General features: G+C 38.6%; 1 protein-coding gene across 2 annotated transcripts; it reads left to right on the top strand.

The window, feature by feature from the left end:
- Positions 1-344: 344 nt before the first annotated feature.
- On the top strand, positions 345-19,518 carry tsc1b (TSC complex subunit 1b). Of its 2 annotated transcripts, none has more exons than XM_052588113.1 (22): positions 345-680; positions 3,123-3,378; positions 3,537-3,640; positions 6,424-6,576; positions 6,669-6,813; positions 7,013-7,167; positions 8,302-8,375; positions 8,462-8,640; positions 8,985-9,103; positions 10,523-10,688; positions 10,776-10,891; positions 11,088-11,184; positions 11,838-11,933; positions 12,081-12,693; positions 14,323-14,366; positions 14,959-15,125; positions 15,259-15,441; positions 15,534-15,644; positions 15,824-15,946; positions 16,049-16,236; positions 16,383-16,556; positions 17,166-19,518. In XM_052588113.1, exons 2-22 carry the CDS (start codon positions 3,270-3,272, stop codon positions 17,752-17,754), a joined length of 3,705 nt encoding a protein of 1,234 aa, XP_052444073.1. In that variant the 5' UTR covers positions 345-680; positions 3,123-3,269; the 3' UTR covers positions 17,755-19,518. The 2 variants fall into 2 exon arrangements, with proteins under 2 accessions (XP_052444073.1, XP_052444074.1); XM_052588114.1 differs by having other exon boundaries at positions 526-680; positions 10,562-10,688.
- Positions 19,519-21,769: the final 2,251 nt, after the last annotated feature.

Raw genomic sequence — 21,769 nt, 5'->3', positions numbered from 1 at the left:
ATGTTAGGAGATGATGGATGAGGCTGTGAATGAATTACCAGTTTTCTATTTAAGTTATTCTATTTAAAAATGTGTGATCACCCTCATGTGATTACATGATGACATACACGATGACACAGCTGCTAATTTTAGGTAACTGGTTTTTCAAATGTCATTATTTCATTATTTATTTAATACTTTTTAAACGTTAAATAAATAGTTTATTAGCCTATATTTAGATTTTAATCTTATCTTCTTCGTCAAGCTTATATGTTATTTATTTATTTATGCATGTTTGTTTAGGGGGAAAACACTTTTTAAATATAAATTGTATATTAGCGTCTATTGCTGGTCAGATTCAGCGTCTGTGTTCACCACCTGAGTCACGCGAAAACCGCATTACAGAGCGCTGCATCCCTCCACCCTTCAGAAAAACAACTCAGGGCCTAACTGCAGGATTCTCTCAAACGTTCATACATGAGTCTTACTCCCGTCACAATTCACTGTATTTATAAAGTATGACTGTTGCTTACTTCTGACCACATTTACGCCATATGTCCATGTTCTGCGTCCAGATAAAGGCATGTTTTTGAGCGCTCGGGGATTATTTCTCCTCCACACTTGCGGATGATGACTGCGCAGGGAGGGGTTGTGAGGTGTTCAAGATGGCGGCGCCCTGTGGAGTGCAGTTGCTCTAACAGGTAAACAGGTTTATTAAACGATGATTTTTTTGTGCTGATATTTTTACATCATACGCAGTGACAGTCGGAATATTAGATTTACTCGCTCCTCACTATTTTACGTGCATTATGAAGTATCTCAGGCGTTATTTCTGATTTGCACTAAGCTCGTCGATAAAAAGGCTCTCTTGCCTGGGACTGTCAGTGAAATAACAGTCCTCAATGATTGCTATAGTTTCGAATTGAATCTCAACAAGTCTCCGTGTGCAAATGCACAAGTTTAAGAGGGAAGTTGAAATGCACGGGGGGATGTTTTATTTTGTTGGCGCATTTTAGGAGACAGTCCCGCAGATTCTGGCCATTGTTCTCTCGCGTTGTTTACGCCAGTGGTCATTTCAACACAGAGCTGCTGTCAGTGCTTGCAGCCGACACCACAACATCTATCTGCACATGTGTGCTCTATTTTGCAGCATGCAGATGCTAAAATACAGAAATATCTTGTGGGATTTGCTGGCTTTTGCACGCGTTTGTGCGTTTTTAAATATAAAACATTTTGCAGGCAAATCATGCAATGCAGTCCCATACATTACCTTCTTTTTATTTTGTGATCATTGCATATCGGTATATCATATATTTGCACTATTAGTCTTATGTCTTGCATTTATGGTATGAGTCTTATGTCTTGCTATTTATGGACTTACAGTTACTGTATATTTTATATAGTAATTATATATATATATATATATATATATATATATATATATATATATAAATATAAATATATATATATATATATATATATATATTTGTAATTATATATAATTATATATATTTATATTTATAATACATTTGTCCCCTCCGTATGGATGTGTAAGTAACATAAAATTAAAGATTTGAGACCCCAAACTCAGTTAGGCTTTGAAAAGCAAGAGGAAGACATAACAACTTACACACCACCTCTTTAAGAAATTATTTTATGTGGACTGAACGTAGCATATAAAGCTTCTTTGTGCCGTTAACTGCCCTGTTTTCTAGTTGGCAGGCACAGCCACAGTTCGTGTTGAGGTCGTCCAGAACTTCATCTTATTAGTGTTTTTTTTCTTCCTCTGAATGCAATGCATGCTCTTTGTTTGTGGGCTACAATCCTGAAGTTAATCAGTGAAATTATTTGTATCTACTCTGCCGAGTGATTTCCATTGAAAGGTCAGTTTGCCATCATCTTTCCCTAGATGGTTCTCTTCTTGCACAAAGTTATGCTTAGAGCAGTGCTTTGTGTTTCATAACAGCTGTTTGTTTGGTTGGGAGCTGGAATAGTCTCCAGCAAGGAGGCTGTGTCCTTTTAAGCATTTGTTCTTGTTTCATGTCCGACTGTCAGCTTGAGGTTTTGGTGACTTGAGTTACTGTCAAGATCAAGCTGGTTAGGGTGTAGGCTTAGACCCAAATCTAAAGGAAGTTATTGCTGTGAGGATGTGGTAGACAGTGTTTCAGCATTCAATACAAAGAAGTTATATCTATTATTACATGGGGAAGACGACATCCTGATAGTCTGCCTTTCTGCATTTCTTGGTCATGTACCTGTTTTTTTTTTAGTTATTTGTGAATTATTGTATATAATTCTTTTAAATGGATGATTTACTTTTCAGCAAGGATGCTTTAATTGATTAAAAGGGACAGTAAAGACATTTGTAATGGGACTTTTTAATCAAATAAATTATCTTCTTTTGAACATTAAACGGATCTTAAAAAACAAAAGTATCATAGTTTTGCACAAAAATATAAAGCATCAGCAACTGTTTTCAAAATCGCACCAAATGAGCCTATTAGAATTCTTTCTGAAGGACCATTCGACACTGAGGACTGGAGTAATGATCCTGAAAATTCAGCTTTGCTGTCACATGAATTTTATATTTTTTAAATTCCATTTAAAATTGAATTGAAATATTAAAACAGTATAAAAGTTAAAAATTTTGCCTCTAAAATGCTACTTTATCATTTCATTCATAGTAAAATACTGCTTAACTTTAAAAAACTATGTTGTGTGTGCTTAACATGTTACACTGCTCTTGTGTTGTGTAGTATACTCTTGTATGTGTCACATGTCTCTGGTCTCCTTATGAATTTTCATGGTCTATAGCTATGCATTGACCTAATGCTGTCAGGCTGGTGTGACAACCGCTGACTTTTTCATGTCTGTGCAAGAACAGGTCGCAACATGTGAATCTTGTATGCTTCAGAGCCTTTTGGGTTTGTTGTTTACTTGCCTGAAACGGCCAACCCACATTGCCACAGCTGATGTTAATAATGTTTACAATGGTACATCATAATTCTGTGGAAATTTTGTTTTACTCACTCTCGATTAGGAAGTTTACTTAAAGGCAGAAAATGCAAGATGTTCTCATGACTATTTCATAGAGACAGCTGTTTCTAGACAAGTGATGCAAGTCCTCAAATTGTGTCTTGCAGTGGTGCCTGGGGACTGTATTGACGGGCGGCCCAGGGAACCCTCTAGGCTGGACAGGACACGGGACGCCTGGAGAGTGACGTCTAAGAGTCCTATCCCTCTCCCTAGACTGTTTCAGAGACACCCGCCTCCGAACCCTCCCTACCACCATGTCCAGGGAACAGCTCAACATGGGGGACCTGCTTCCTCTGCTGGAGACTTCTGCCCTCCGCCAGCTGGATGAGATCAAGGGCCTTATCAATGAACACCTCAACACAGGTCCAGACTAATGCTGATAGCAGAGGCAGCCTCAGGAACTTTTACCTAGATTTTGTCGAATTTCTAAGCTTCTCAATGTTTGCTACAGGATCCATGTTATAATTCCCTGCAGTGTTTTATTGCATGACTGACAGTCCAAATCGATTCATGTTTTGCAGATCGAGGGTCCGTGCTGCTGAACGGCTTGGTGGACTATTTCCTGGAGACCAACTCCTCCCAGGCAGTGCACATCCTGTCCTCAGTGAGGGAGCCACACGATAAGGTGACTGACGGTGCACTGATTTTATTGTTTTGTTTCTAACACAGTCTGAACTTATAGACAGAAGAGAATGTCTGCAGTCTTTTCTGGATCCTTTCAGTGTTTCTCACTCAGTCCATTTTCCCTGAGGTTTTCGGACAAATTAAAAGGATGAAAGTATAACCTTAGTAAAGTATTAGTAATGTGATTTATGGTTGTACAATAAAGTATTAAGCATTAAGAACGATTGCTTTTATATTATTAATTATAGTAAAGCAAACATTATAATACTTTCTCGTTTGCTGTCAGCATTAAGCAAATATGCATTTATTTCATTTAAACAAATCTTTGAATGACTAATGAATATTTAATTTCACAAACCTTGCAAACTTCGTTGAATTCAGCTGTGAGATCTTGTGAAGTGTGTATCCAGCCTGATCGCGTGTTCTCTGTGATGGTCAGTCCATGGGGATTGAATGCTTTAAACTTTAAACATGAGTGTTAGCTTGGCTTTGTTTGAAAAATATGATTCACAATCCACACAAACTTCCCAGAATACTGAGTGCCTTGTTGGTTACAGTGGTTACTTCCTTAATTATATTTTGATTAAATATTTATTTATTTGTAAAAAATACTTTGTCATCTGAAGTATATTTTACATATTTGTTTTTTAACCCATTGTCAAATGATTTAAAATTTCTTAAATATGAATAAAACATTATATATATATTAGGGGTGTAACGGTTCACAAAATTCACGGTTCGGTTCGATACGATACACTGGTGTCACGGTTCGGTTCGGTACGGTTCGGTACGTTTTAGATACAGCAAAAAGAAAAAATTGGCAGATAAATTTCCTTGATTTTTAAAAAATGTTTTATTTATTAAAACTAACAAAGTATGTTTTTTTTTACATTGAACAATGATGGAGCTATTCTTTACCCATCTTCTATGGTGTTTTCTTAGCAGCATACTGTATAAAACAAAAACAGCTCCTTATATAAGAAAATGAAAATGTTATATTGTTGTAGTAGTTATGAACAAATGGAACTCTATAACTCTTTATATTGAGTTGTGTGTTTTTACTCAATTGGTTCTCTACAGGGCTTATGTTTTTTGGAACAAAGCAGGAATTACGGTCTGGCTGAAATGGGCTCGTGAAGGAATATTGTAACGGAGCTCAATTACGCATGTTCTTAAAACCTGCGTTTTCCACTATAGGCGCTCGCTCACTCAGTACGTGCTGAAGGCTCGTTGCAAAATGGCTAAAGGGTCTTTCACACAGGACATGGTATGCGCGGCGCTGGACCCTGGGCTCAGCGTTGCCCTTCAGATACAACGCGATTTGCGCTGCACTATGCCAAGAGCAAAGTAGGTGGAGTTTTCAAAACTGCCCGTGCATACGTTCTATTTATAACAGTTCTTCTATCTAATAACGTGCAGGCCTGTTAATTGTATCGTACTGCTCAGGAAATTCCGACACAGTACAGTACTAGTCCATTTTGATTTCCGTGCTTGTTTGGATGCCCCGATCGATTGGTAAGGTGCACCCAAACACCAGATCTGTTGGTTTTACTGTCTATGGTTGGTTATTGGAGGATCTTCTATTTCTGGTCTGTTAAACGCATTGGCGATTTTGCAACAAGCCTTCAGCGCGTGCTGAGTGAGCGAGCGCCTGACTGAGTAGCCTAACATAAACATATAAGTTGGTGTTTTTTTCTTCTTTGGGGGTGTCAGGGGCGTTGCCTGTTACATTGTTTGGGTTATTGGGCTACCTTGTTGAACGCATATCATTATATTTCAAATTTTTTTATTTTTTTTCCAAATATAATTAATTAGTCCAACGAACCGTTCGGTACATAATGCGTACCGCGTACCAAACCGAAAGCCTCGTACCGAACGGTTCAATACGAATATGCATACTGTTACACCTCTTATATATATATATATATATATACTGTAGACACACACACATATCGTGCCCCCCTGCTTTCCAAGATATCGGCATCGGCTGTCAAAACATCAATATCGGTCAACCACTACTCTGTTTTAGATTGTTTGTTTGAAACCAAAACAAGATTTTGGTCATTTTGTCATCTTATATATTTTTGACACAAATCAAACTTGTTGTATTGTGTGAAAAAAAATTAAAATATACAATTTCATGCAAATCATTTTTCAATGTCTTTCTTTAAAAATAAGTAGTAGCTTGAGTACTGTTAACCTTTTTATTATTTTATATCAATTTTTGCTGAAAAGATATAAACCCAAGTGCGAATATCCACATTTTACATTTCCCAAATCATTCAGCCCTAAAAGCATGGTTTGCATTTAAAAAAAGTATTCACACTAAAAAAAATAATAATAAAATAAATACATAATAATAGAACTAATAAATTAATCTTTTTAAATTATGTTTTTATGCAAATTCATTACCCTACAAAATCATCCCCTATGATTTTAGAATTATTAATGGTTTCCAAATAGAACTGTTCAAATAATTTTTTCCCCATTATCTTGCAGTCCAAATTAGTTCCAATCAATAATGTGAATATTACACACCTCACCTTTAAAAACGTGTAACCATTGGAGTTTGCGTATAATATGCCACCAGCCTAAATTCTTAGAGTAAAAACACCAGTGAAATATGAACAGATTTGAGAAGCTTCATTTAACCTCAGAGCATATCAAAATATCTTCAAGGCGTATTTCTCTTTCGTTTCATTAATATTTAATAACAACAATAAATGAGAATACATTATCAACTGTTATGTCTTCAATATGATTTGTCTATTTTCTGCTTCTCAGCATCTTTTTGATAAAATGAATGAATGCATGGCTAAAGCCCCCTGTCGCCTGCCCACTCTCACTCTACTGGGGCACGTTGTCCGTAAGCAGCCGTCTTGGATCCATAAGATCGCTCGCTCTCCGCTGCTGCTATCTCTCCTCAAATGCCTCAAGGTAAGCTGACAATGTAAAAGACCTCTCAGATATGTCTCTTGGTATTGTATCTTGTAACCTAAAGTATACGTATGATAATTTGTGTTTTACAGACAGACACAGATGTTGTGGTTTTGATAACTGGAGTCCTGGTACTCATCACATTATTACCCATGATTCCCCAAGCTGGCAAGCAGCATCTCTATGAATTTTTTGATATTTTTGGCCGTCTGGCTTCTTGGAACCTGAGAAACCTAGGTAAGAGTCACTAAGCATGCAAGTACTGTATGACTCAGTTATTCAATATTTTTATCCCTGAGGCATATATTGAAAGCCTCCGGATGGTTTCAGTCTCCCACAGAAAGCCAAAAATATTATGAGGCATCCTATTACAAATAAAATGGCATATAATATTTTGGGATGGTTAACTAGCTGTGTGGTCAATCTCTGTTGACAGGACACGTCCCGGAGGTTTATCTCATCCACCTGCATGCAAGCGTCTACTCACTCTTCCACCGGCTGTATGGGATGTATCCCTGCAATTTTGTGTCTTACTTGCGCTCCCACTACAGCATGAAGGAGAACATGGACACTTTTGAAGAGGTGGTCAAGGTGAGCTGTCAGTTGCTTGCCCAGGAGGTTTTCCAAAAACATGGGATCTAATGAAATTCCATTCAATCCATAATGGTTTTCCATAGAATAAATGTAGAAAATTATCAGTAGTAGGGATACAAGAGCAATATATTGATTATCGTTCAACAATATTAGTTGGTTGATAGATATATACATACATACATAAAGCATATTTGAACATGCTCATTTCCTCTATTTTTACATCTCAAAATTATCTTTTAAATCATGTAACACTCAATTAATCTTTAACACACTAAAATGAAACTCTTAAAAATAATATTTAGCAAATCTCAGAATTAAAATCTGTTCTTCGTAATTATATTATAATACTTTGTTGCAACTTGTAGTATTTAAAATGATGATAAAAACGATGTTTGTTTTTAATGGTTTACCTTTTAATTTATATAAACAAAATAGTATAGAATTTTAAAACTGGCCATTTGTCTGTTATTAGGCATGACATGAAATTGTATTAAATTAAATTACATTTATGCATTTAGCAGACGCTTTTATCCAAAGCGACTAGTGCACTGCTCTACCAATTGAGCTACAGGAACACTTATTATTAACACTTATTAACATGACATTTATTATCGGTATACAGTATCAATGCAAAAATTTGGGGTGGTAAAAAAGTCTCCTATGCTCACCAAGTCTGCATTAATTTTATAAATACAGTATACAGTATAAACAGTAATATTGTGAAATATTGGATCATTTTAAATAATTAAAAAATCTAATGTATTTCAGTTTGTAATTTATTCCTGTGATGCAGAAATTTCTTCAGAGATACATGATCCTTAAGAAATCATTCTAATATGCAGAAGAAACAATTCTTATTATTAATAATGTAGAAAAAAGTAGTGCTGCCTTATGTTAGTGGAAACTGGATTCTTTGGTAAATAGAAAGTTTAAAATATACCATTTATTTCAAATAGAAATGTTAATGTAACTTTTTGATTAAATTACTGCATTTTTGCCAACCCCAAACATTTCAATGGTAGTATAAGTCAGAATTTTCTTCTGGGGGCATCCACGATTAACGCCTAATTAGTGATGGTGTGATTAACTGTTGGTGTTTATGTTGTATTTATGTCGGAGTATATGTTTCAGCCCATGCTTGAACATGTCAGAATACATCCCGAATTAGTGACCGGAACCAAGGACCATGAACTAGATCCCAGCCGGTGAGGCATACTGTCTTATGTCACTTATTTAAATGCACAAACCACAAGCGTTACAGTATATCATTTGGTCTCTTTTCTCTCTACAGGTGGAAGAAATTTGAAATCCACGACATCGTTATTGAGTGTGCCAAAGTCTCTCTGGACCCGAAGGAGGCGTCCTGTGAAGAGGGCTATGCCAGCATGCCTGAGCATTTCTGTGCTCATCTACAACAACGTCCGGCTGATTGCACTGCCAGCCCTTACGGCGACTTCCACAGCAGCTTTGGTAATGCTCTCATCCTGTCTGAATTACATTTTGTGACCTCAGCATCCAGCAAAATAGATGTTTCTATCCTAGAGATGGTGAAGGTTTATGGAAATACATGTATTCTTTAGAAAACCTGTTTTTCAGCTTTCCTCTGTTTTTAATTCCTAGGGAATGTGTGAAGTGATAAAATGTATATCTTACACAACTGAAGGAAAACATCTGCCAAATGCATCAAATGTAATAGCTAGGCAAGATAAAAACTAACGTGATAATTCAGCCACAGTCTATTTTCAGGCAAACCCTGTTTTTATAGCAGTGGCAGGATGTTTTGTTGTGGACATAATTTTTCTCTCCCTTTCCAGGAAGTTCTTCCTCGACTCACTTCTCCACCCCTCGTCAGCCTGTCGTCCCTCCCTTGGCCCTGTCCTCTTTCTCAGGGACCCAGCCCCCCTATCGCAGCCCCACTGGAACCCGATGGCAGGTGAGAGTTCACCAAACTCGGAAATCTACAATCCAGTTTTTAGTTTATAATTTGTTTGCTTTAGCAGCTTGGATGTAATATCGGAGCTTGTGTTCGGAGCTACCTGTTTGAATCCGGTGAATCAGTGTTCTGCATATAAACAGATCCGGGTTGGCACTCTTGTTTGTGCAGTTGCATCAGTGCAGGAATCAATGTCTGCTTCCCTCCTCCCTCTTGTTGTTTGTCAGCTGTTGTCCATAAATCACCCATCCCTGAACCCCTCCCTTCCCACTGCACAACCCCCCTCTTTCTTCCACCATGAATCATCTCCTTGTTCTCCAGGCAGGCTGAGGAGCTGAGAGGAAAGGAGGGGAGAGGTGTTGAGTCATTCCGGTGGGTGTGCAGGGCTTTAAAAAGAGAAAAACATGCCATCTCTTAGCTGACGCAGAAATGGTTGTCTTGGCAATGTGAATTACGTCGGAGCACTTTCTCCTGGCCTGTCACCTCCCACGGTCAGGACCTTTATTCAGCTGAACCCTCTGCAGACTGAAAACAAACAGCATTGCGTTTGTGTTCTAATGAGCACATTTGGTCCTATGTTAATGTTTTTCTCAGAATTCAAGATTATGTTCTCACAAGTTTGTTGTGATTTGGTAAATACTTTTTATTAGTAGTGCACTGATTTGGAAATTAGAGACTGATGCAGACAACGGATAGTAATCTGATTGCCAGTTTTTCTCAAATAGAGCTCAGCATGCAACATCTCTCTAAAAGGGAAAGTGCTTTTAAAGATCTTGTGCTCTTACAGAGTTAAACTTGATGTTAGTTCTAGATGATGATCTCAATATTAATATAAGTATAAACATTTAAAGGATTGGTTTATCCATAAAAGAAAATTCTGCCATTAAGTACTCAGCCTCATGCCGTTCCAAACCTATAAGACCTTCGTTCATCTTCAGAACACAAATTAAGATATTTTTGATGAAATCCCAGAGCTTTCTGACTCTCCATAGAAAACAATGCAATTGAAATGTTCTCAGATCCAGAAATGACATAGTAAGGACATCATCAGTAAAACTGTCCATGTGACATCAGGTTTCAACCATAATTTTATGAAGCTATTATGATATATTTTATGCGCAAAGAAAACAAAAACAAGGACTTAATTCAAGTAATTACTGAAAGGTTTTCATTTTTGGGTGAGCTAAGCCTTTTAATAATGGTTGATTATAAAATATGCAATATTGTTCCATAACCAGAATGGTGCAAATATGTGCTTTATTACACTTTTCACTATGCCACATGCTGTCGCAAAATGTACTACACTTTGGAATTGCTGGTAAAAGTTTACATTTTGTGAATTGGTTGTATTTCACGGATAAAGCATACATTTATTAGAGTCATGGGACTGATATTGTGTGTGCTTGTGTTTATTTATAGAACTCCAGCATTGAATTTAATACAACGTATGGCTTTAAGGATTCCCTCTGGAGCCCCTCCTCCCAGTGCGGCATGGCCACGCCCCCTTCCTCCCGTGGGATGTCACCAAACCCGGAACTGTCCCAGAGTGCCTCTCACCTACCAACCCGCCTCTACAGCACACCTGGTGAATATACTGTCTATGCTTGTTCACAGGTAGGCATATCTGGGTCTCCGTTTCCTGAATTTGGTTTTGCCATCTTCCCTGTGGCAGGTGGTAAAGGCACCCCATCGTCTAATACCCCTGCGACCACCTCACCTCCTCCTAGCCTCTCTGATGAGTTTCCCGCTGTGTCTCTGTCTCGCAGAACTGCCAGTCCACCATGCAAGGTACTTCTGTTGAGAATAACCTTTTGTGTGGATCAGTAGTATTTACTTAAGGGGGTCATTCACCCAAAAATAATTTACCTGTCAAAAACCTCTTTTTTTCTTATTAAAAATATTTACATTAAAATCAAAATTTGCGTGATTTTGACATTTATTGTATGGGCAAAATACAATTCACTACAAGTTATTTTAACTTTAGGATGGCAGACCTTTAGACCATGTCAAACCCGTCTTGGTCAGACAGGAGCCGGTCAGACAGGAGCCAGACAGGGAGCTTGAAACAATCAATCACAGAGGTATGTTACATGTACGAATCACTCAAAACACAAGAACAGTGTTTTGACAACTAATACAGCAGCCTGACATTAAAGTAAAGGTTTAATTCTCTTTAAAATAAATTATTATAATTGATTGGTCAACATTTTAAAGTGGCAAGCAGAATAGGCAATAGGGAAGTCGACACCACAGTTATACAGATAACTGCACAGAGGAAAATCAGTGATGAATGATACAAACATTGACATTAAAAAGTTCGAGCATTTAAAGCAGCAGACAACATAACTGCTTTGTGCACGATTATAATAAACACAATTATTATAAGTGTGCTATTGTTATAAGTTATTGTCTGTTGGTATGGACACCATATAGTGTGGGAGCTCATTTCTACCACAGAATAAAAAAATTAAAAAAGCTAATTGCAGCTTTTTATCTCACAATTCAGAGTTTTTTTTTGCAATTCATAGAAGAAAAAAAATCTGAAATGCGAGATTAACAATTGTGACATTCTGAGGTTACATCTTGCAAGTCTGTTTATGTAATTGCGACATTTCCACACATTTTTTTGTGCAATTGCTTGTTTATGTCGCAAAATGCAGACTTTTCTTATAAGAATTGCAAGTGTACATCTTGCAATTAGATGTGTCATTAAGAAGTTTTTTATTTGACCCAGATGGGAGAGGTGAGAACATGCCCATGACCCTGACCGAGCTCTCTGTGTACATGAAGGAGCAAGAACAACTGAGGATCGAGAAAGAGCGGGAGGATGGTATGAACTTGCACTCAGTGGTTGTGTGTGGCCAGTGCTTTATTTTCAGCCGCATTATACATTTGTGTCTTTTCCTGACAGACTTACTAAACCGTTAAGCTTTGGATATATCCTTATATAATTTTTTTACATCTTCCATCCTCTCAGCTGCCATCACAGAGGAGCTTCTGAGGTTAACAGAGGAAAAGCGGGATTTAGCTGGCCTTCGTGGCTTCGACTCTCCATTCTTCAGCACCACAGAGACCCTGACCGGAGTGCAAGAGAAACCCCTGCCCTCTTCTATCCTGGGCAGCTCGATTAGAGACCCTCACAACACAATCTCCACACCCGATAAGACCGAGATCACGCCTGGGAACAGAGGAAGAGTCAGCAGAGGCACATCCCAGGAGCATCCCTGGTCCTTCCAGCCAGTGTTCATGCCCATCGAGCACCCAACACACAGCAACCTCCATCGGAGCTCCTCTGCGCCTGAGGACGAGGCGCTTAAATACAACTTTTGCTCCCCGAGCCCAAGCAAACCACCACCCATGCCGTACGAGGCTCTGTTTGACCTGGCCCTGCCTCGGGCAGCCTCTCTCTTCGTGGGTAGGAAGACCTCAGAGATTGTGCAGCGAGTAGCCTTGGAAAGGATTCAGAGGGGTGATGTTGGCAAGCAAGGGGAGGAGGGGGCTGTTGAGGGGGCTGTGTCTACCTCCCCCTTGGAGGTGCTGGATCGCCTCGTGCAGCAGGGCGGTGACGCCCATGACAAAGTGTTAAAGAGGTAAGCCTTTTGCTTGCACTGTTAACTCTTGGTATTGCTTGTGGTCATGTGGCTTGGTGGTTAAACATCTGATCTTATAATCAAAAGGTTGCAGGTTTCTGTTGTGTTCTTGAGTATGGCACTTAAAGGGATAGTTCACCCAAAAATAAACATTGTCACTCTTGGTTGGACATACCGTATTTTCCGGACTATAAGTCGCACTTTTTTTCATAGTTTGGCTGGTTCTGCGACTTATAGTCAGGTGCGACTTATTTATCAAAATTAATTTGACATGAACCGAGAGAAATGAACCAATAGAAAACATTACCATCTCCATCCGCCAGAGGGAGCTCTATGCTGCTCAGTGCTCCTGTAGTCTACACTGAAAACATAGAGCGCCCTCTCGTGGCTGTAGACGGTAATGTTTTCTCTTGGTTCTTGGTTCTAAATAAATGCGACTTATATATGTTTTTTTCTTCATCATGACGTATTTTTGGACTGATGCGACTTATACTCAGGTGCATCTTATAGTCCGAAAAATACGGTAAATAAAAGCCTAAATTTAATCTGTTCATTTTATAAAGCAATTGTATCTCTTCTTATTTTTTATGTGGTTTCATTTTGCAACTCCTTCATAACCCTTTTGAATCTATAAAGTTTTGTTTACTTGGGCTTTCAAGGGAGGTAGAGAAATATCTTAACTTTCATGAAATAAAAATATCTTAATCTGAGCATGTACTGCATGTGCTCAGAACTCTCAATTATGATATATCTAACTCCACACAAAGGGAACATTAGCAACATGCTAACAAACATCCGGATCATCTTAACCACCACATAGCGAGATGCTATCAACCATATGAAACACCTTAACAACCTCACAGACCAACAACCACCCATAGACATCACCCCGAATGACCACATAGCTACATGCTAACAATCAACTGGAACTTATTGGCAATCAAGTAGCAACTTAGACAAGCTCTCAGAACTCATCACATTGAGGTTGAGGTTTACATATAACAATTTTTTTTAGAAAAATGTGAACAGTTTAGTTTACTTTTCAGTTTCTGATCTTGAAGACGTGTTAAATGGCTACTACCCTTATAAAATTAACCATACTTTTATTGTAGTAAAAGTGTAGTAACCATTTGTATAACCACCGTTTTACTACAAATACCATGGTTAATGTGTGGTTAAAAAGGTTTAAAAATAGTTGTTTTTTTGTTTTATTTGTAGTAAAACCATGTTTAATGTGTTGCTCTGAGGCTTTTTTGGGAAGAACTGGCTCAGACTAGTTGCAGATTGACTCACTAACTTGCTATCACACTGAAACAACAGTCTGCATTGTCCTGTGTCACATCCACTGCCACACAAATAAGTCCACAGAGTTAACAGAACACAATCGGAGCTCTTTCTCTCTCCTCCTGCCCTGCACAGGTCTTACTGGAAGACATGTAATTGAGTTGGGTTACTGGGCTCACACAAACTGAGGTGTTTTGGCTTTGGTCAGAGAGGGTTCTGTGTGTGGAAAGGCTTCTTCTGCCAGAAAAGCAGTGTGTCCCAAATTATTGTTGCATTGACACTGACCTTGTTGATCCTGTGTTTTTTCCCTTCCTTTTCTTCCAACATTTCCGCAATCGCTCTCAGATTGCCTCTGCCAAGCAAGTCAGCTGACTGGACACACTTTGGAGGTAAACAACAGTACATGAGCAAACATTCGCTTCTTGTGGAAAAGTAGTTCTTTCACAGTACAGAGAAAGAAGTCCGTGTTTTCAGCAAGGGGATAAACATTTAAAGGATTATTAAATGGATAGGGTGCCCACCCACACGACTTTCTTACTTTTGCAAAGTATGAAAAGATATTTTAAAGTATGCTGGTAATCCAGCAGTTTTGCATGCCACTCTATTACATTGACACATTTCTCCAAATACCTTCTTTATGTTCCACAGAAGAAAGAAATACATAAGGTTGACGCAACGATGATGACAGAATATTAGTTTTCGTGTGAACGAAGTAATTGTTTCCATTTAAAATCTTCTCATATGTTGGTGGTCATGATGTGACATGTTGATTTATACACACTTTAGTAACACCCCTATTATCTGACACTTTCAGTTGTGCAATAAATTAATCATAGATGACAACTATACCTATGAATAGATTGTTTCGATTGTATAGTTCTTTATACAGTACAGATTGTTTCAAAACAGCTTCACATTAATAAATGGAAACATTTGCATAATGTATTAGTCATGTAGTAATCTTGAATTTCTCATGCACAGGTTCTGTTCCTCTGGACGAGCTGCACACACTGCGCAGTCAGCTGCTTCTGTTACACAACCAGCTCCTGTACGAGCGCTACAAGCGAGAGCAGCATGCCGTACGTAACCGACGTCTGCTTCGCCGCATCATCAATGCCACCGCGCTGGAGGAGCAGAATAACGCCATGGTAACCTCAGCTCAGAGTCTTGATCTGTAGGACAGCATTCGATTCGAGTCAAGGCTACCTGATGTTCACCTTGACCACTAGAGGGCGGTAGAAACCAATACACTTGATTGTATGGATGTGTTTGTTTCTCCAGAAGGACCAGCTGAACCTGCAGAGTGTGGATATCTTGTCTTTGAGAGAGAGCCTGCAGGTAGAGCAGCAGAGATACCGGCAGCTCTGGGACGACCGAGAGACTGTAGTTACAAGCCTGCACAGCCAGATACGCGGACTACAACAGGCCAGAGATGACTACTACACCAAAAACCAGGAGTTACAGGTGCTAATCAATATATATATATGATATTTCCTCTACATTGTAGATTAGAATCAGTTTGATCATTTTTCATGCACTTGTGATCCTCCAATCAGAGTAAACTACAGGAATGCCATAAGCGAATAGGTGAGATGGAGGCGGAGCTTCAGAAGGCAAACAACAAGGTGTGCCACACTGGACACCTGCTGAACCAGCTGACTGCCAAGGTAAAAACAATCACCCTCTGTCTCTCAAACTCCAAAAATGTGGATCTCTTATCTGTTAGTCCATTCGAGTCTTATTTTCTGAAGTAAATAATCAATTGTTATTTTGGAGTGAATGGTCCCGTTAAAGATTTTGCACTTATATATATTCATTATCTTCCCCTAATTTGTCCTTTCTTCAGTTGTCGTCGAGTGAAAGTGTTCAGCAGCAGTTGAGTTTTCTAAATAAGCAGCTGCTGCTGTTAGGAGAAGCCCATAAACTGTGCGTTCAGGAGCTGCATCAGGCCGGACCAGATACTGGCAAGGTACAAGTCAAAGGAACAAGAAACTCTGTGTCTCTTTCGTCTTTGCCATAAATACAATTGAAGTCATATTCCTCTCTGTCGTTGTCCACTTCTCTCTTGTAGGAGGTGCAGATGCTGCAGACATCCTGGGGGAAGGAGACGGAGAGTCTAAAGCAAAATCTGTTACTTCAGACTCAAAAGCTGGATGCTGCTCAGCAGAGAGTGGCGGAGCTGGAGAGTCAACTCGCTAAAAAAGAGCATCTGATTGCAGAACAAAAGAAGTTTTTAGAAGATGTCAAGGCTCAGGCTAAGTATGATCTGTTTTGGTAACTTTCATGTGCATTTATTGACACTTTGAAGGACAAAGCTTCCCCTCAGTTTTCTGTATAATATCTTTCTTGCTTAATTCCATCATTTCACAATGTCTCACAATCTTTCTTATTTGCCTTCTACTCAGAGGGGAACTGCAGGCCTCTGAGAGCAGATATCAGGCACAGAGGCAGGTAACCCTGGCTCTGCAGACTGAGCTTCTGCAGCTCTACAGCAGGCTGGAAACCGAAAACTCCTCTAGCTCTGCTTCAGCCTTACCGGCAGAGGATGCCACTGAACCCCACAGTTCCACCGAGCCCAGGTAGGACTCATAACCATAGTGTCATTCAAATATAAAGACATTTGAAACAAAGATACCATTGTCCAGTTCAGCATGGTACTACTACTGTGTTTTGTATGATTTTATCATATGCATTTTGTGCTGTTGGCACTTTCCATGAATCGGGACGGATACCATATTAGACTTTTACGTAATAAATTTGCATTCTTTTTTTTCTTTTGGTTTCATTTTAATAATTTTTTTTTTCATAATGACCACCTCATTATTTCATGAGGTTCACCATTTGTGTTTTTATATATAAATATAAAAAAAATCAGCAGGGGATAAAATAAATATTTCCCCACCGTATATGTGTGTGTGTGTGTGTGTGTGTGTGTGTGTGTGTGTGTGTGTATATATATATATATATATATATATATATATATATATATATATATATATATATATATATAATAGCTATATACTTACATCTAATAACTTTCTCTCCAAATAACTTATCATTTGTTTCCTGTTTTTGTGGTATGTTATAAATGGGTCTGTTTGTGGGTTATATAATTATCATTTATTCTGTTGCATTCTTCTCTCTTTCTTACAACGGTGACTTTTTTCTGGTTGTTTCTCGTATCACAGTGTCATAGTGGTGGATGGTGCAGTAAAAACAGCCACCAAAGAAGACAGAAAGTCACCTCAGTCTCCACGTGGCAATGGCAGCACTTTATCGCCAGCGCAGCCCATGGGCAGCTCTTCACCGGCCAACTCCGTAAACGGCAATCGAGGCACTCCCCCACCTGTCCTAGTGGAACCGCCCCCTCACCGTCCACATTCCCCGCTGGGACCCCCAGGACCTTTGGTCCCTTCTGACACCCCACTCACTGTAGGCTCCTACCCCAGCACCAAAAGCTTTCTGGGAATGCGTGCAAGAGAGCTGTTCCGCAACAAAAGTGAGAGCCAGTGCGATGAGGATGAAGCCCCGCCTCCGCGTCTCACTGGCCTATCACAGGGTTTGAAAACTGAGCTCTGCGTGGAGCCTACAGTGAAGAGTACATCCAGCTCCACTGCTGCGCAGAGATTCACACTCATCACATCTCCTAAAGAAACCCAACCTGATGCTCAGAGAGCCAAAAACCAAGACACGTTCGGCTCAAGATGCCCAGAGAGGCCCAGGCAGCAACCGTTAAGGATCATGGACTATAACGAAAGTCATCAGGAGCACAACTAAGTTCTGGAAAAATGGTGAAAGAGAGAGAGTTATAGGATGGAGATATGTGCGAATTTAGATTATTAGAGCGTAAGGCAAGACTCTTTCAATTTTCAGTGTTATCTGTCCCATTTCCACAAGCCGACAACAGGATTTGGAGCTCATAAATCAGTAAAACCCTCACTAAGATGGGACAAGTGGAAAGAATAGACTAAACCGACATATATAGAAGTGGCCACAAAATGTCTTTTATAGTAATCCCACTGCGTTGTTCGGCAGAAATGTCACCGCTGCATCTTTTATTAGTTGTTTTTTGCTCATTTATCTGCTCCCTTTAACCAAGTAACTGTTGCAGCACGTGGAAACTTTACATTTAGGCTCTTTGAAGCAATATAAGTTGATTAATTTGTAGTAATGGTACAGTGCTTACACCTTCACAGCTCACCTGCACAGAGCTGAAGTGTGTGCTTGGATGCCTGGAGGTGGATGGTCGGTTGGATGGTTGTCTTGTGCCAAGCAGGAGTCGGTGTTTCTTCTTTTACCATGCAGACATCTCATGTGCATTTTTCATGTGCTAAAATCATGTTTATCTTTATTACGTTTGTGTGTGTATGTGTGTGTGTAAAATGTCTGTTTGTGTGTGTGTGTGTGTATGTTGAAAGTGATGGCCTGTATCCCAGACTTGATTCTGGGTTAAATTGCACTGCAAGTTGTTACTGATTACGGAAAAAATCCGTTACGGTCTTTGACTAGACTAAATATGGATCCGAGAAATGATACTGCCACAGCAAGAGGAAGGTTTGACGTGTTTTTTTTTTTAAATATTTTTTTACTTATTTATTTTTTGTCCTCTTCTTCTTTTAAGCTTTTCAAGTATTACCAGTGCTTTTGAAAGTTATAAAGCAACTTAAACGAACAACGGCCATAGATTGCTGATCTTTACCCACGACTTGTCAAACCTATGAATCCAATCCTTCAGTAATCTCTATAAAACATCATAAGTAAAATCTAGATGATCTAGTGGCCATTTTGAAGCCTTATCCTAATAATAAATGCGTCAGACATCAGTCAAGGAATTCGCTTTGACGATATTTACCTTCAGTCTCAAGCTCAGTCATCATATTTGCTCAAAACTCAGTAGGTAACTGATAACTGTATGTACGATCTGTCTTTTACCCTCTCAATTCAGCGCACTTCAATGGATATTATTACTAAGTTTGCTTTCTCAGTGCCAGATACTCAATAAGACAGTGACTGTATTCTGTAGAGCTTAAATGAACTGGATTTTGTTCTATTATTCAAGCACATATATTCTTAGACTACCACATATCAGTTTGAGGGGGTAAATATAAGACTTGATTTTGTTGAGCTGAAAGTATGTGGACTGCAGCAATGAGAGCTGTACAATGCCAAGTAGACTTTCTACAAAATGGCCATGTTGATTGTCAGATTTAAGAATTGCGGATGGGGTGGTCATACTCAAATTGTTCCCAAATCCTGTTGTCCCCTTGAAGTCTCTGCTGTTCCTTCTGCCTTGCTATCTAGAGCATGTACAACAATTCTCTTTCAATGCCAACAACAGGAACTATAACTTAACAAGACACAAGGTACAATCAGCGTGGAATGAAAGGAAAGTATGAATTCGAGCTCATTTGCTGGAGATGAAAGCTCTTGGGTTTGTTGGAGGGAGAAAAAGGCAGGGTCGGTTGGAAAAGTTTCTTAAAGCAGTTGCTTGTATTACTGTGAATGACAAAAATAAAATCGTCTTCAATGTTTTGCACTACAGATTTGGGGTTGTCTCGGTTATTTTCCTCCTTGATTAATTACGCTTTGATGTCTGGAATGGAAAGAATCACAATTTGAGGCCTACAATCTACGCTGGCAAGAAAACATCTCGTCCTTGGCTGCCAGCCATAATTATTTGAAGCTGATTTAAATGGGTAATACTTGTTGACGAACAAATAACCATTTGAGTTTTTTAGGTATACTGTATGATAATTATTTGGGCACACTTAAGTCACTTAATATGTATGAATTTCATTTTCAAGCTTTCTATTTTATTTTATTACGAGTTCAATGCAGCATATTAAAATAACTTGTATAAAAGACCTAACAAGCAAAATGTATTTATTTTTCTCACAGGATTTAGAAGACTTCATATATGAGTTGAGCCACTGTTGTCCGTCTCTAGATTTTACATGTTTAGTCACTTATAAATGTAAGGATTTCTTTCCCCCAAAAAATGTTCCCCTTTTGTGTTCCACAGATGGAAAAACATGGGTTGTGAATGACATGAAAGTGAGTGAATTTTTTATTTTTGGATGAATGAAACACGTTTAGAATCATCATTTTAACATTCCCTCTCCCACTGAAAACATTGTAATCATATTAGTATATCCAAAAATGCACGCTCGACCACTAGAGGGCACTGTTGCTCTTGATTATCAATCATCAATCAACAAGTGCTGCTGTTGACTCCTGAGCGTTATGGCTCAAATTATATCTACAGATTAGCAAGGCCGTTCATTTGAGGTCAAACATTACATTACATTTTCTTCCCTGTGAAAAAAAATATATAGTTCTGTTTGAGGGGGAAAACCGTGTACAACAGCTTACTGGCTTCTGCTGGTTTGGTCAGTTGGTTGCGGTTTATAAAGTGCTCTGAGGACATTAAAGCAAGACAACCTGGGAAAACTAGCTGATGACATTGCTAATCTTTCTTTGACATTTTAGACCAGCAAATTGTTTATTATTTCCTTCTTCTTTTATCTCACCGGCTTTTTTTATTTTAATTATCTACAAAATTAGAAATTTTCATAAACCTAAGCTCGATGTCAAACTAGTATATATCAGTGAAGTCTGTAAACCGAATGGCGTTAAAACAACTTCTATTTTATACTGAGTGAGTGACCTAAACATACTCTATGTGCCATATGGTGCAATTATTCCCTCTCTACGCGTCTTGTTGAAATTCAGTGGCAGAGCGAAACACGACGAGAGCTGCTACAACTGAGAAAGTAAGATTAGTTTATCAAACGTGTGCATATGTAGGACTATTTCATGACGGATTCAAAAAAAAATCTTATGTTTAATTTAGCAGTATACTCTGAGGGGTCAGGGAAACTGATGCAGAATAATTGGACGCAGAGGGAATCCATACCAATTTGTGATTTCAGAATCTACTTGAGAAATTAGATGTCAGTGCAAATATGAAATTGCTCCTCAATGTTTTCAAAGATTGTATGAAATTTTAAGTATAAATCTTAAGTATTCACAGCAAAGGGATTTCTCTCTTCTCTCTTTGCCAACTTGAAATGCAACCCAGTGAAATTGTCAGGACACAGGAGGAGGCAAGCCGTGAAGTTAAAGCAGTGCCATGCAGTCATGATTGGGCTATAAAGAGTCTTATTTTTATTTCATTATTTCTCCGTTTTCTCTTGAAAGTGCTGTAGATTCCTGGTATCAAGGGCTCGTCTTTATTTTTTCATGCATTTGAAAATTATAATTAGAGGATAACTGCATCCAACTGTGAAATACTTTCAGTATTGTAGTATCTAGGTCTTTGGTGTAATTAGAAGCCCAGTTAAGGCAAAACTAATTACAATTAACACGATAAGTTATTATTTTTGCAGCATGGCAACGTGTTTCCCTTTATCTTTCCAGGAACTAAAGTGTCTCAGTGTGATTTAAAAATCTTAATATATTATTTGAAATGCTGTGCATGCTAATTTTCCAGCATCCTAAAATCCCGGTTATATTTAAATGTTTGTGTTTATTCCACATGGACGCATGCTGAAGCAGAAATGCTAAACATGATCATTTTGGTAAGCATATTTCACACTGACACTCCTAAAAACGACTTCATTTGTCCTCATTAATAGCTTAAAAGTCCATGAATAAATAATCGTTAAAAGGATACTTCTTGCTTTATGTTTAGCTAAACGCAAAGTGCACAGAAATTGAATGAATATGAGCGTTTATCCCTTAGCCCAACCCTGCAATCACATTTAGACAGCTGACACACACACACACCTCT

The sequence above is a fragment of the Carassius gibelio genome, chromosome B21 (assembly GCF_023724105.1).
Source record: "Carassius gibelio isolate Cgi1373 ecotype wild population from Czech Republic chromosome B21, carGib1.2-hapl.c, whole genome shotgun sequence".
Lineage (NCBI taxonomy): Eukaryota > Metazoa > Chordata > Actinopteri > Cypriniformes > Cyprinidae > Carassius > Carassius gibelio.
Note: the sequence above shows the minus strand (reverse complement) of the source record. Positions and strands in the feature narration are given on the sequence as shown.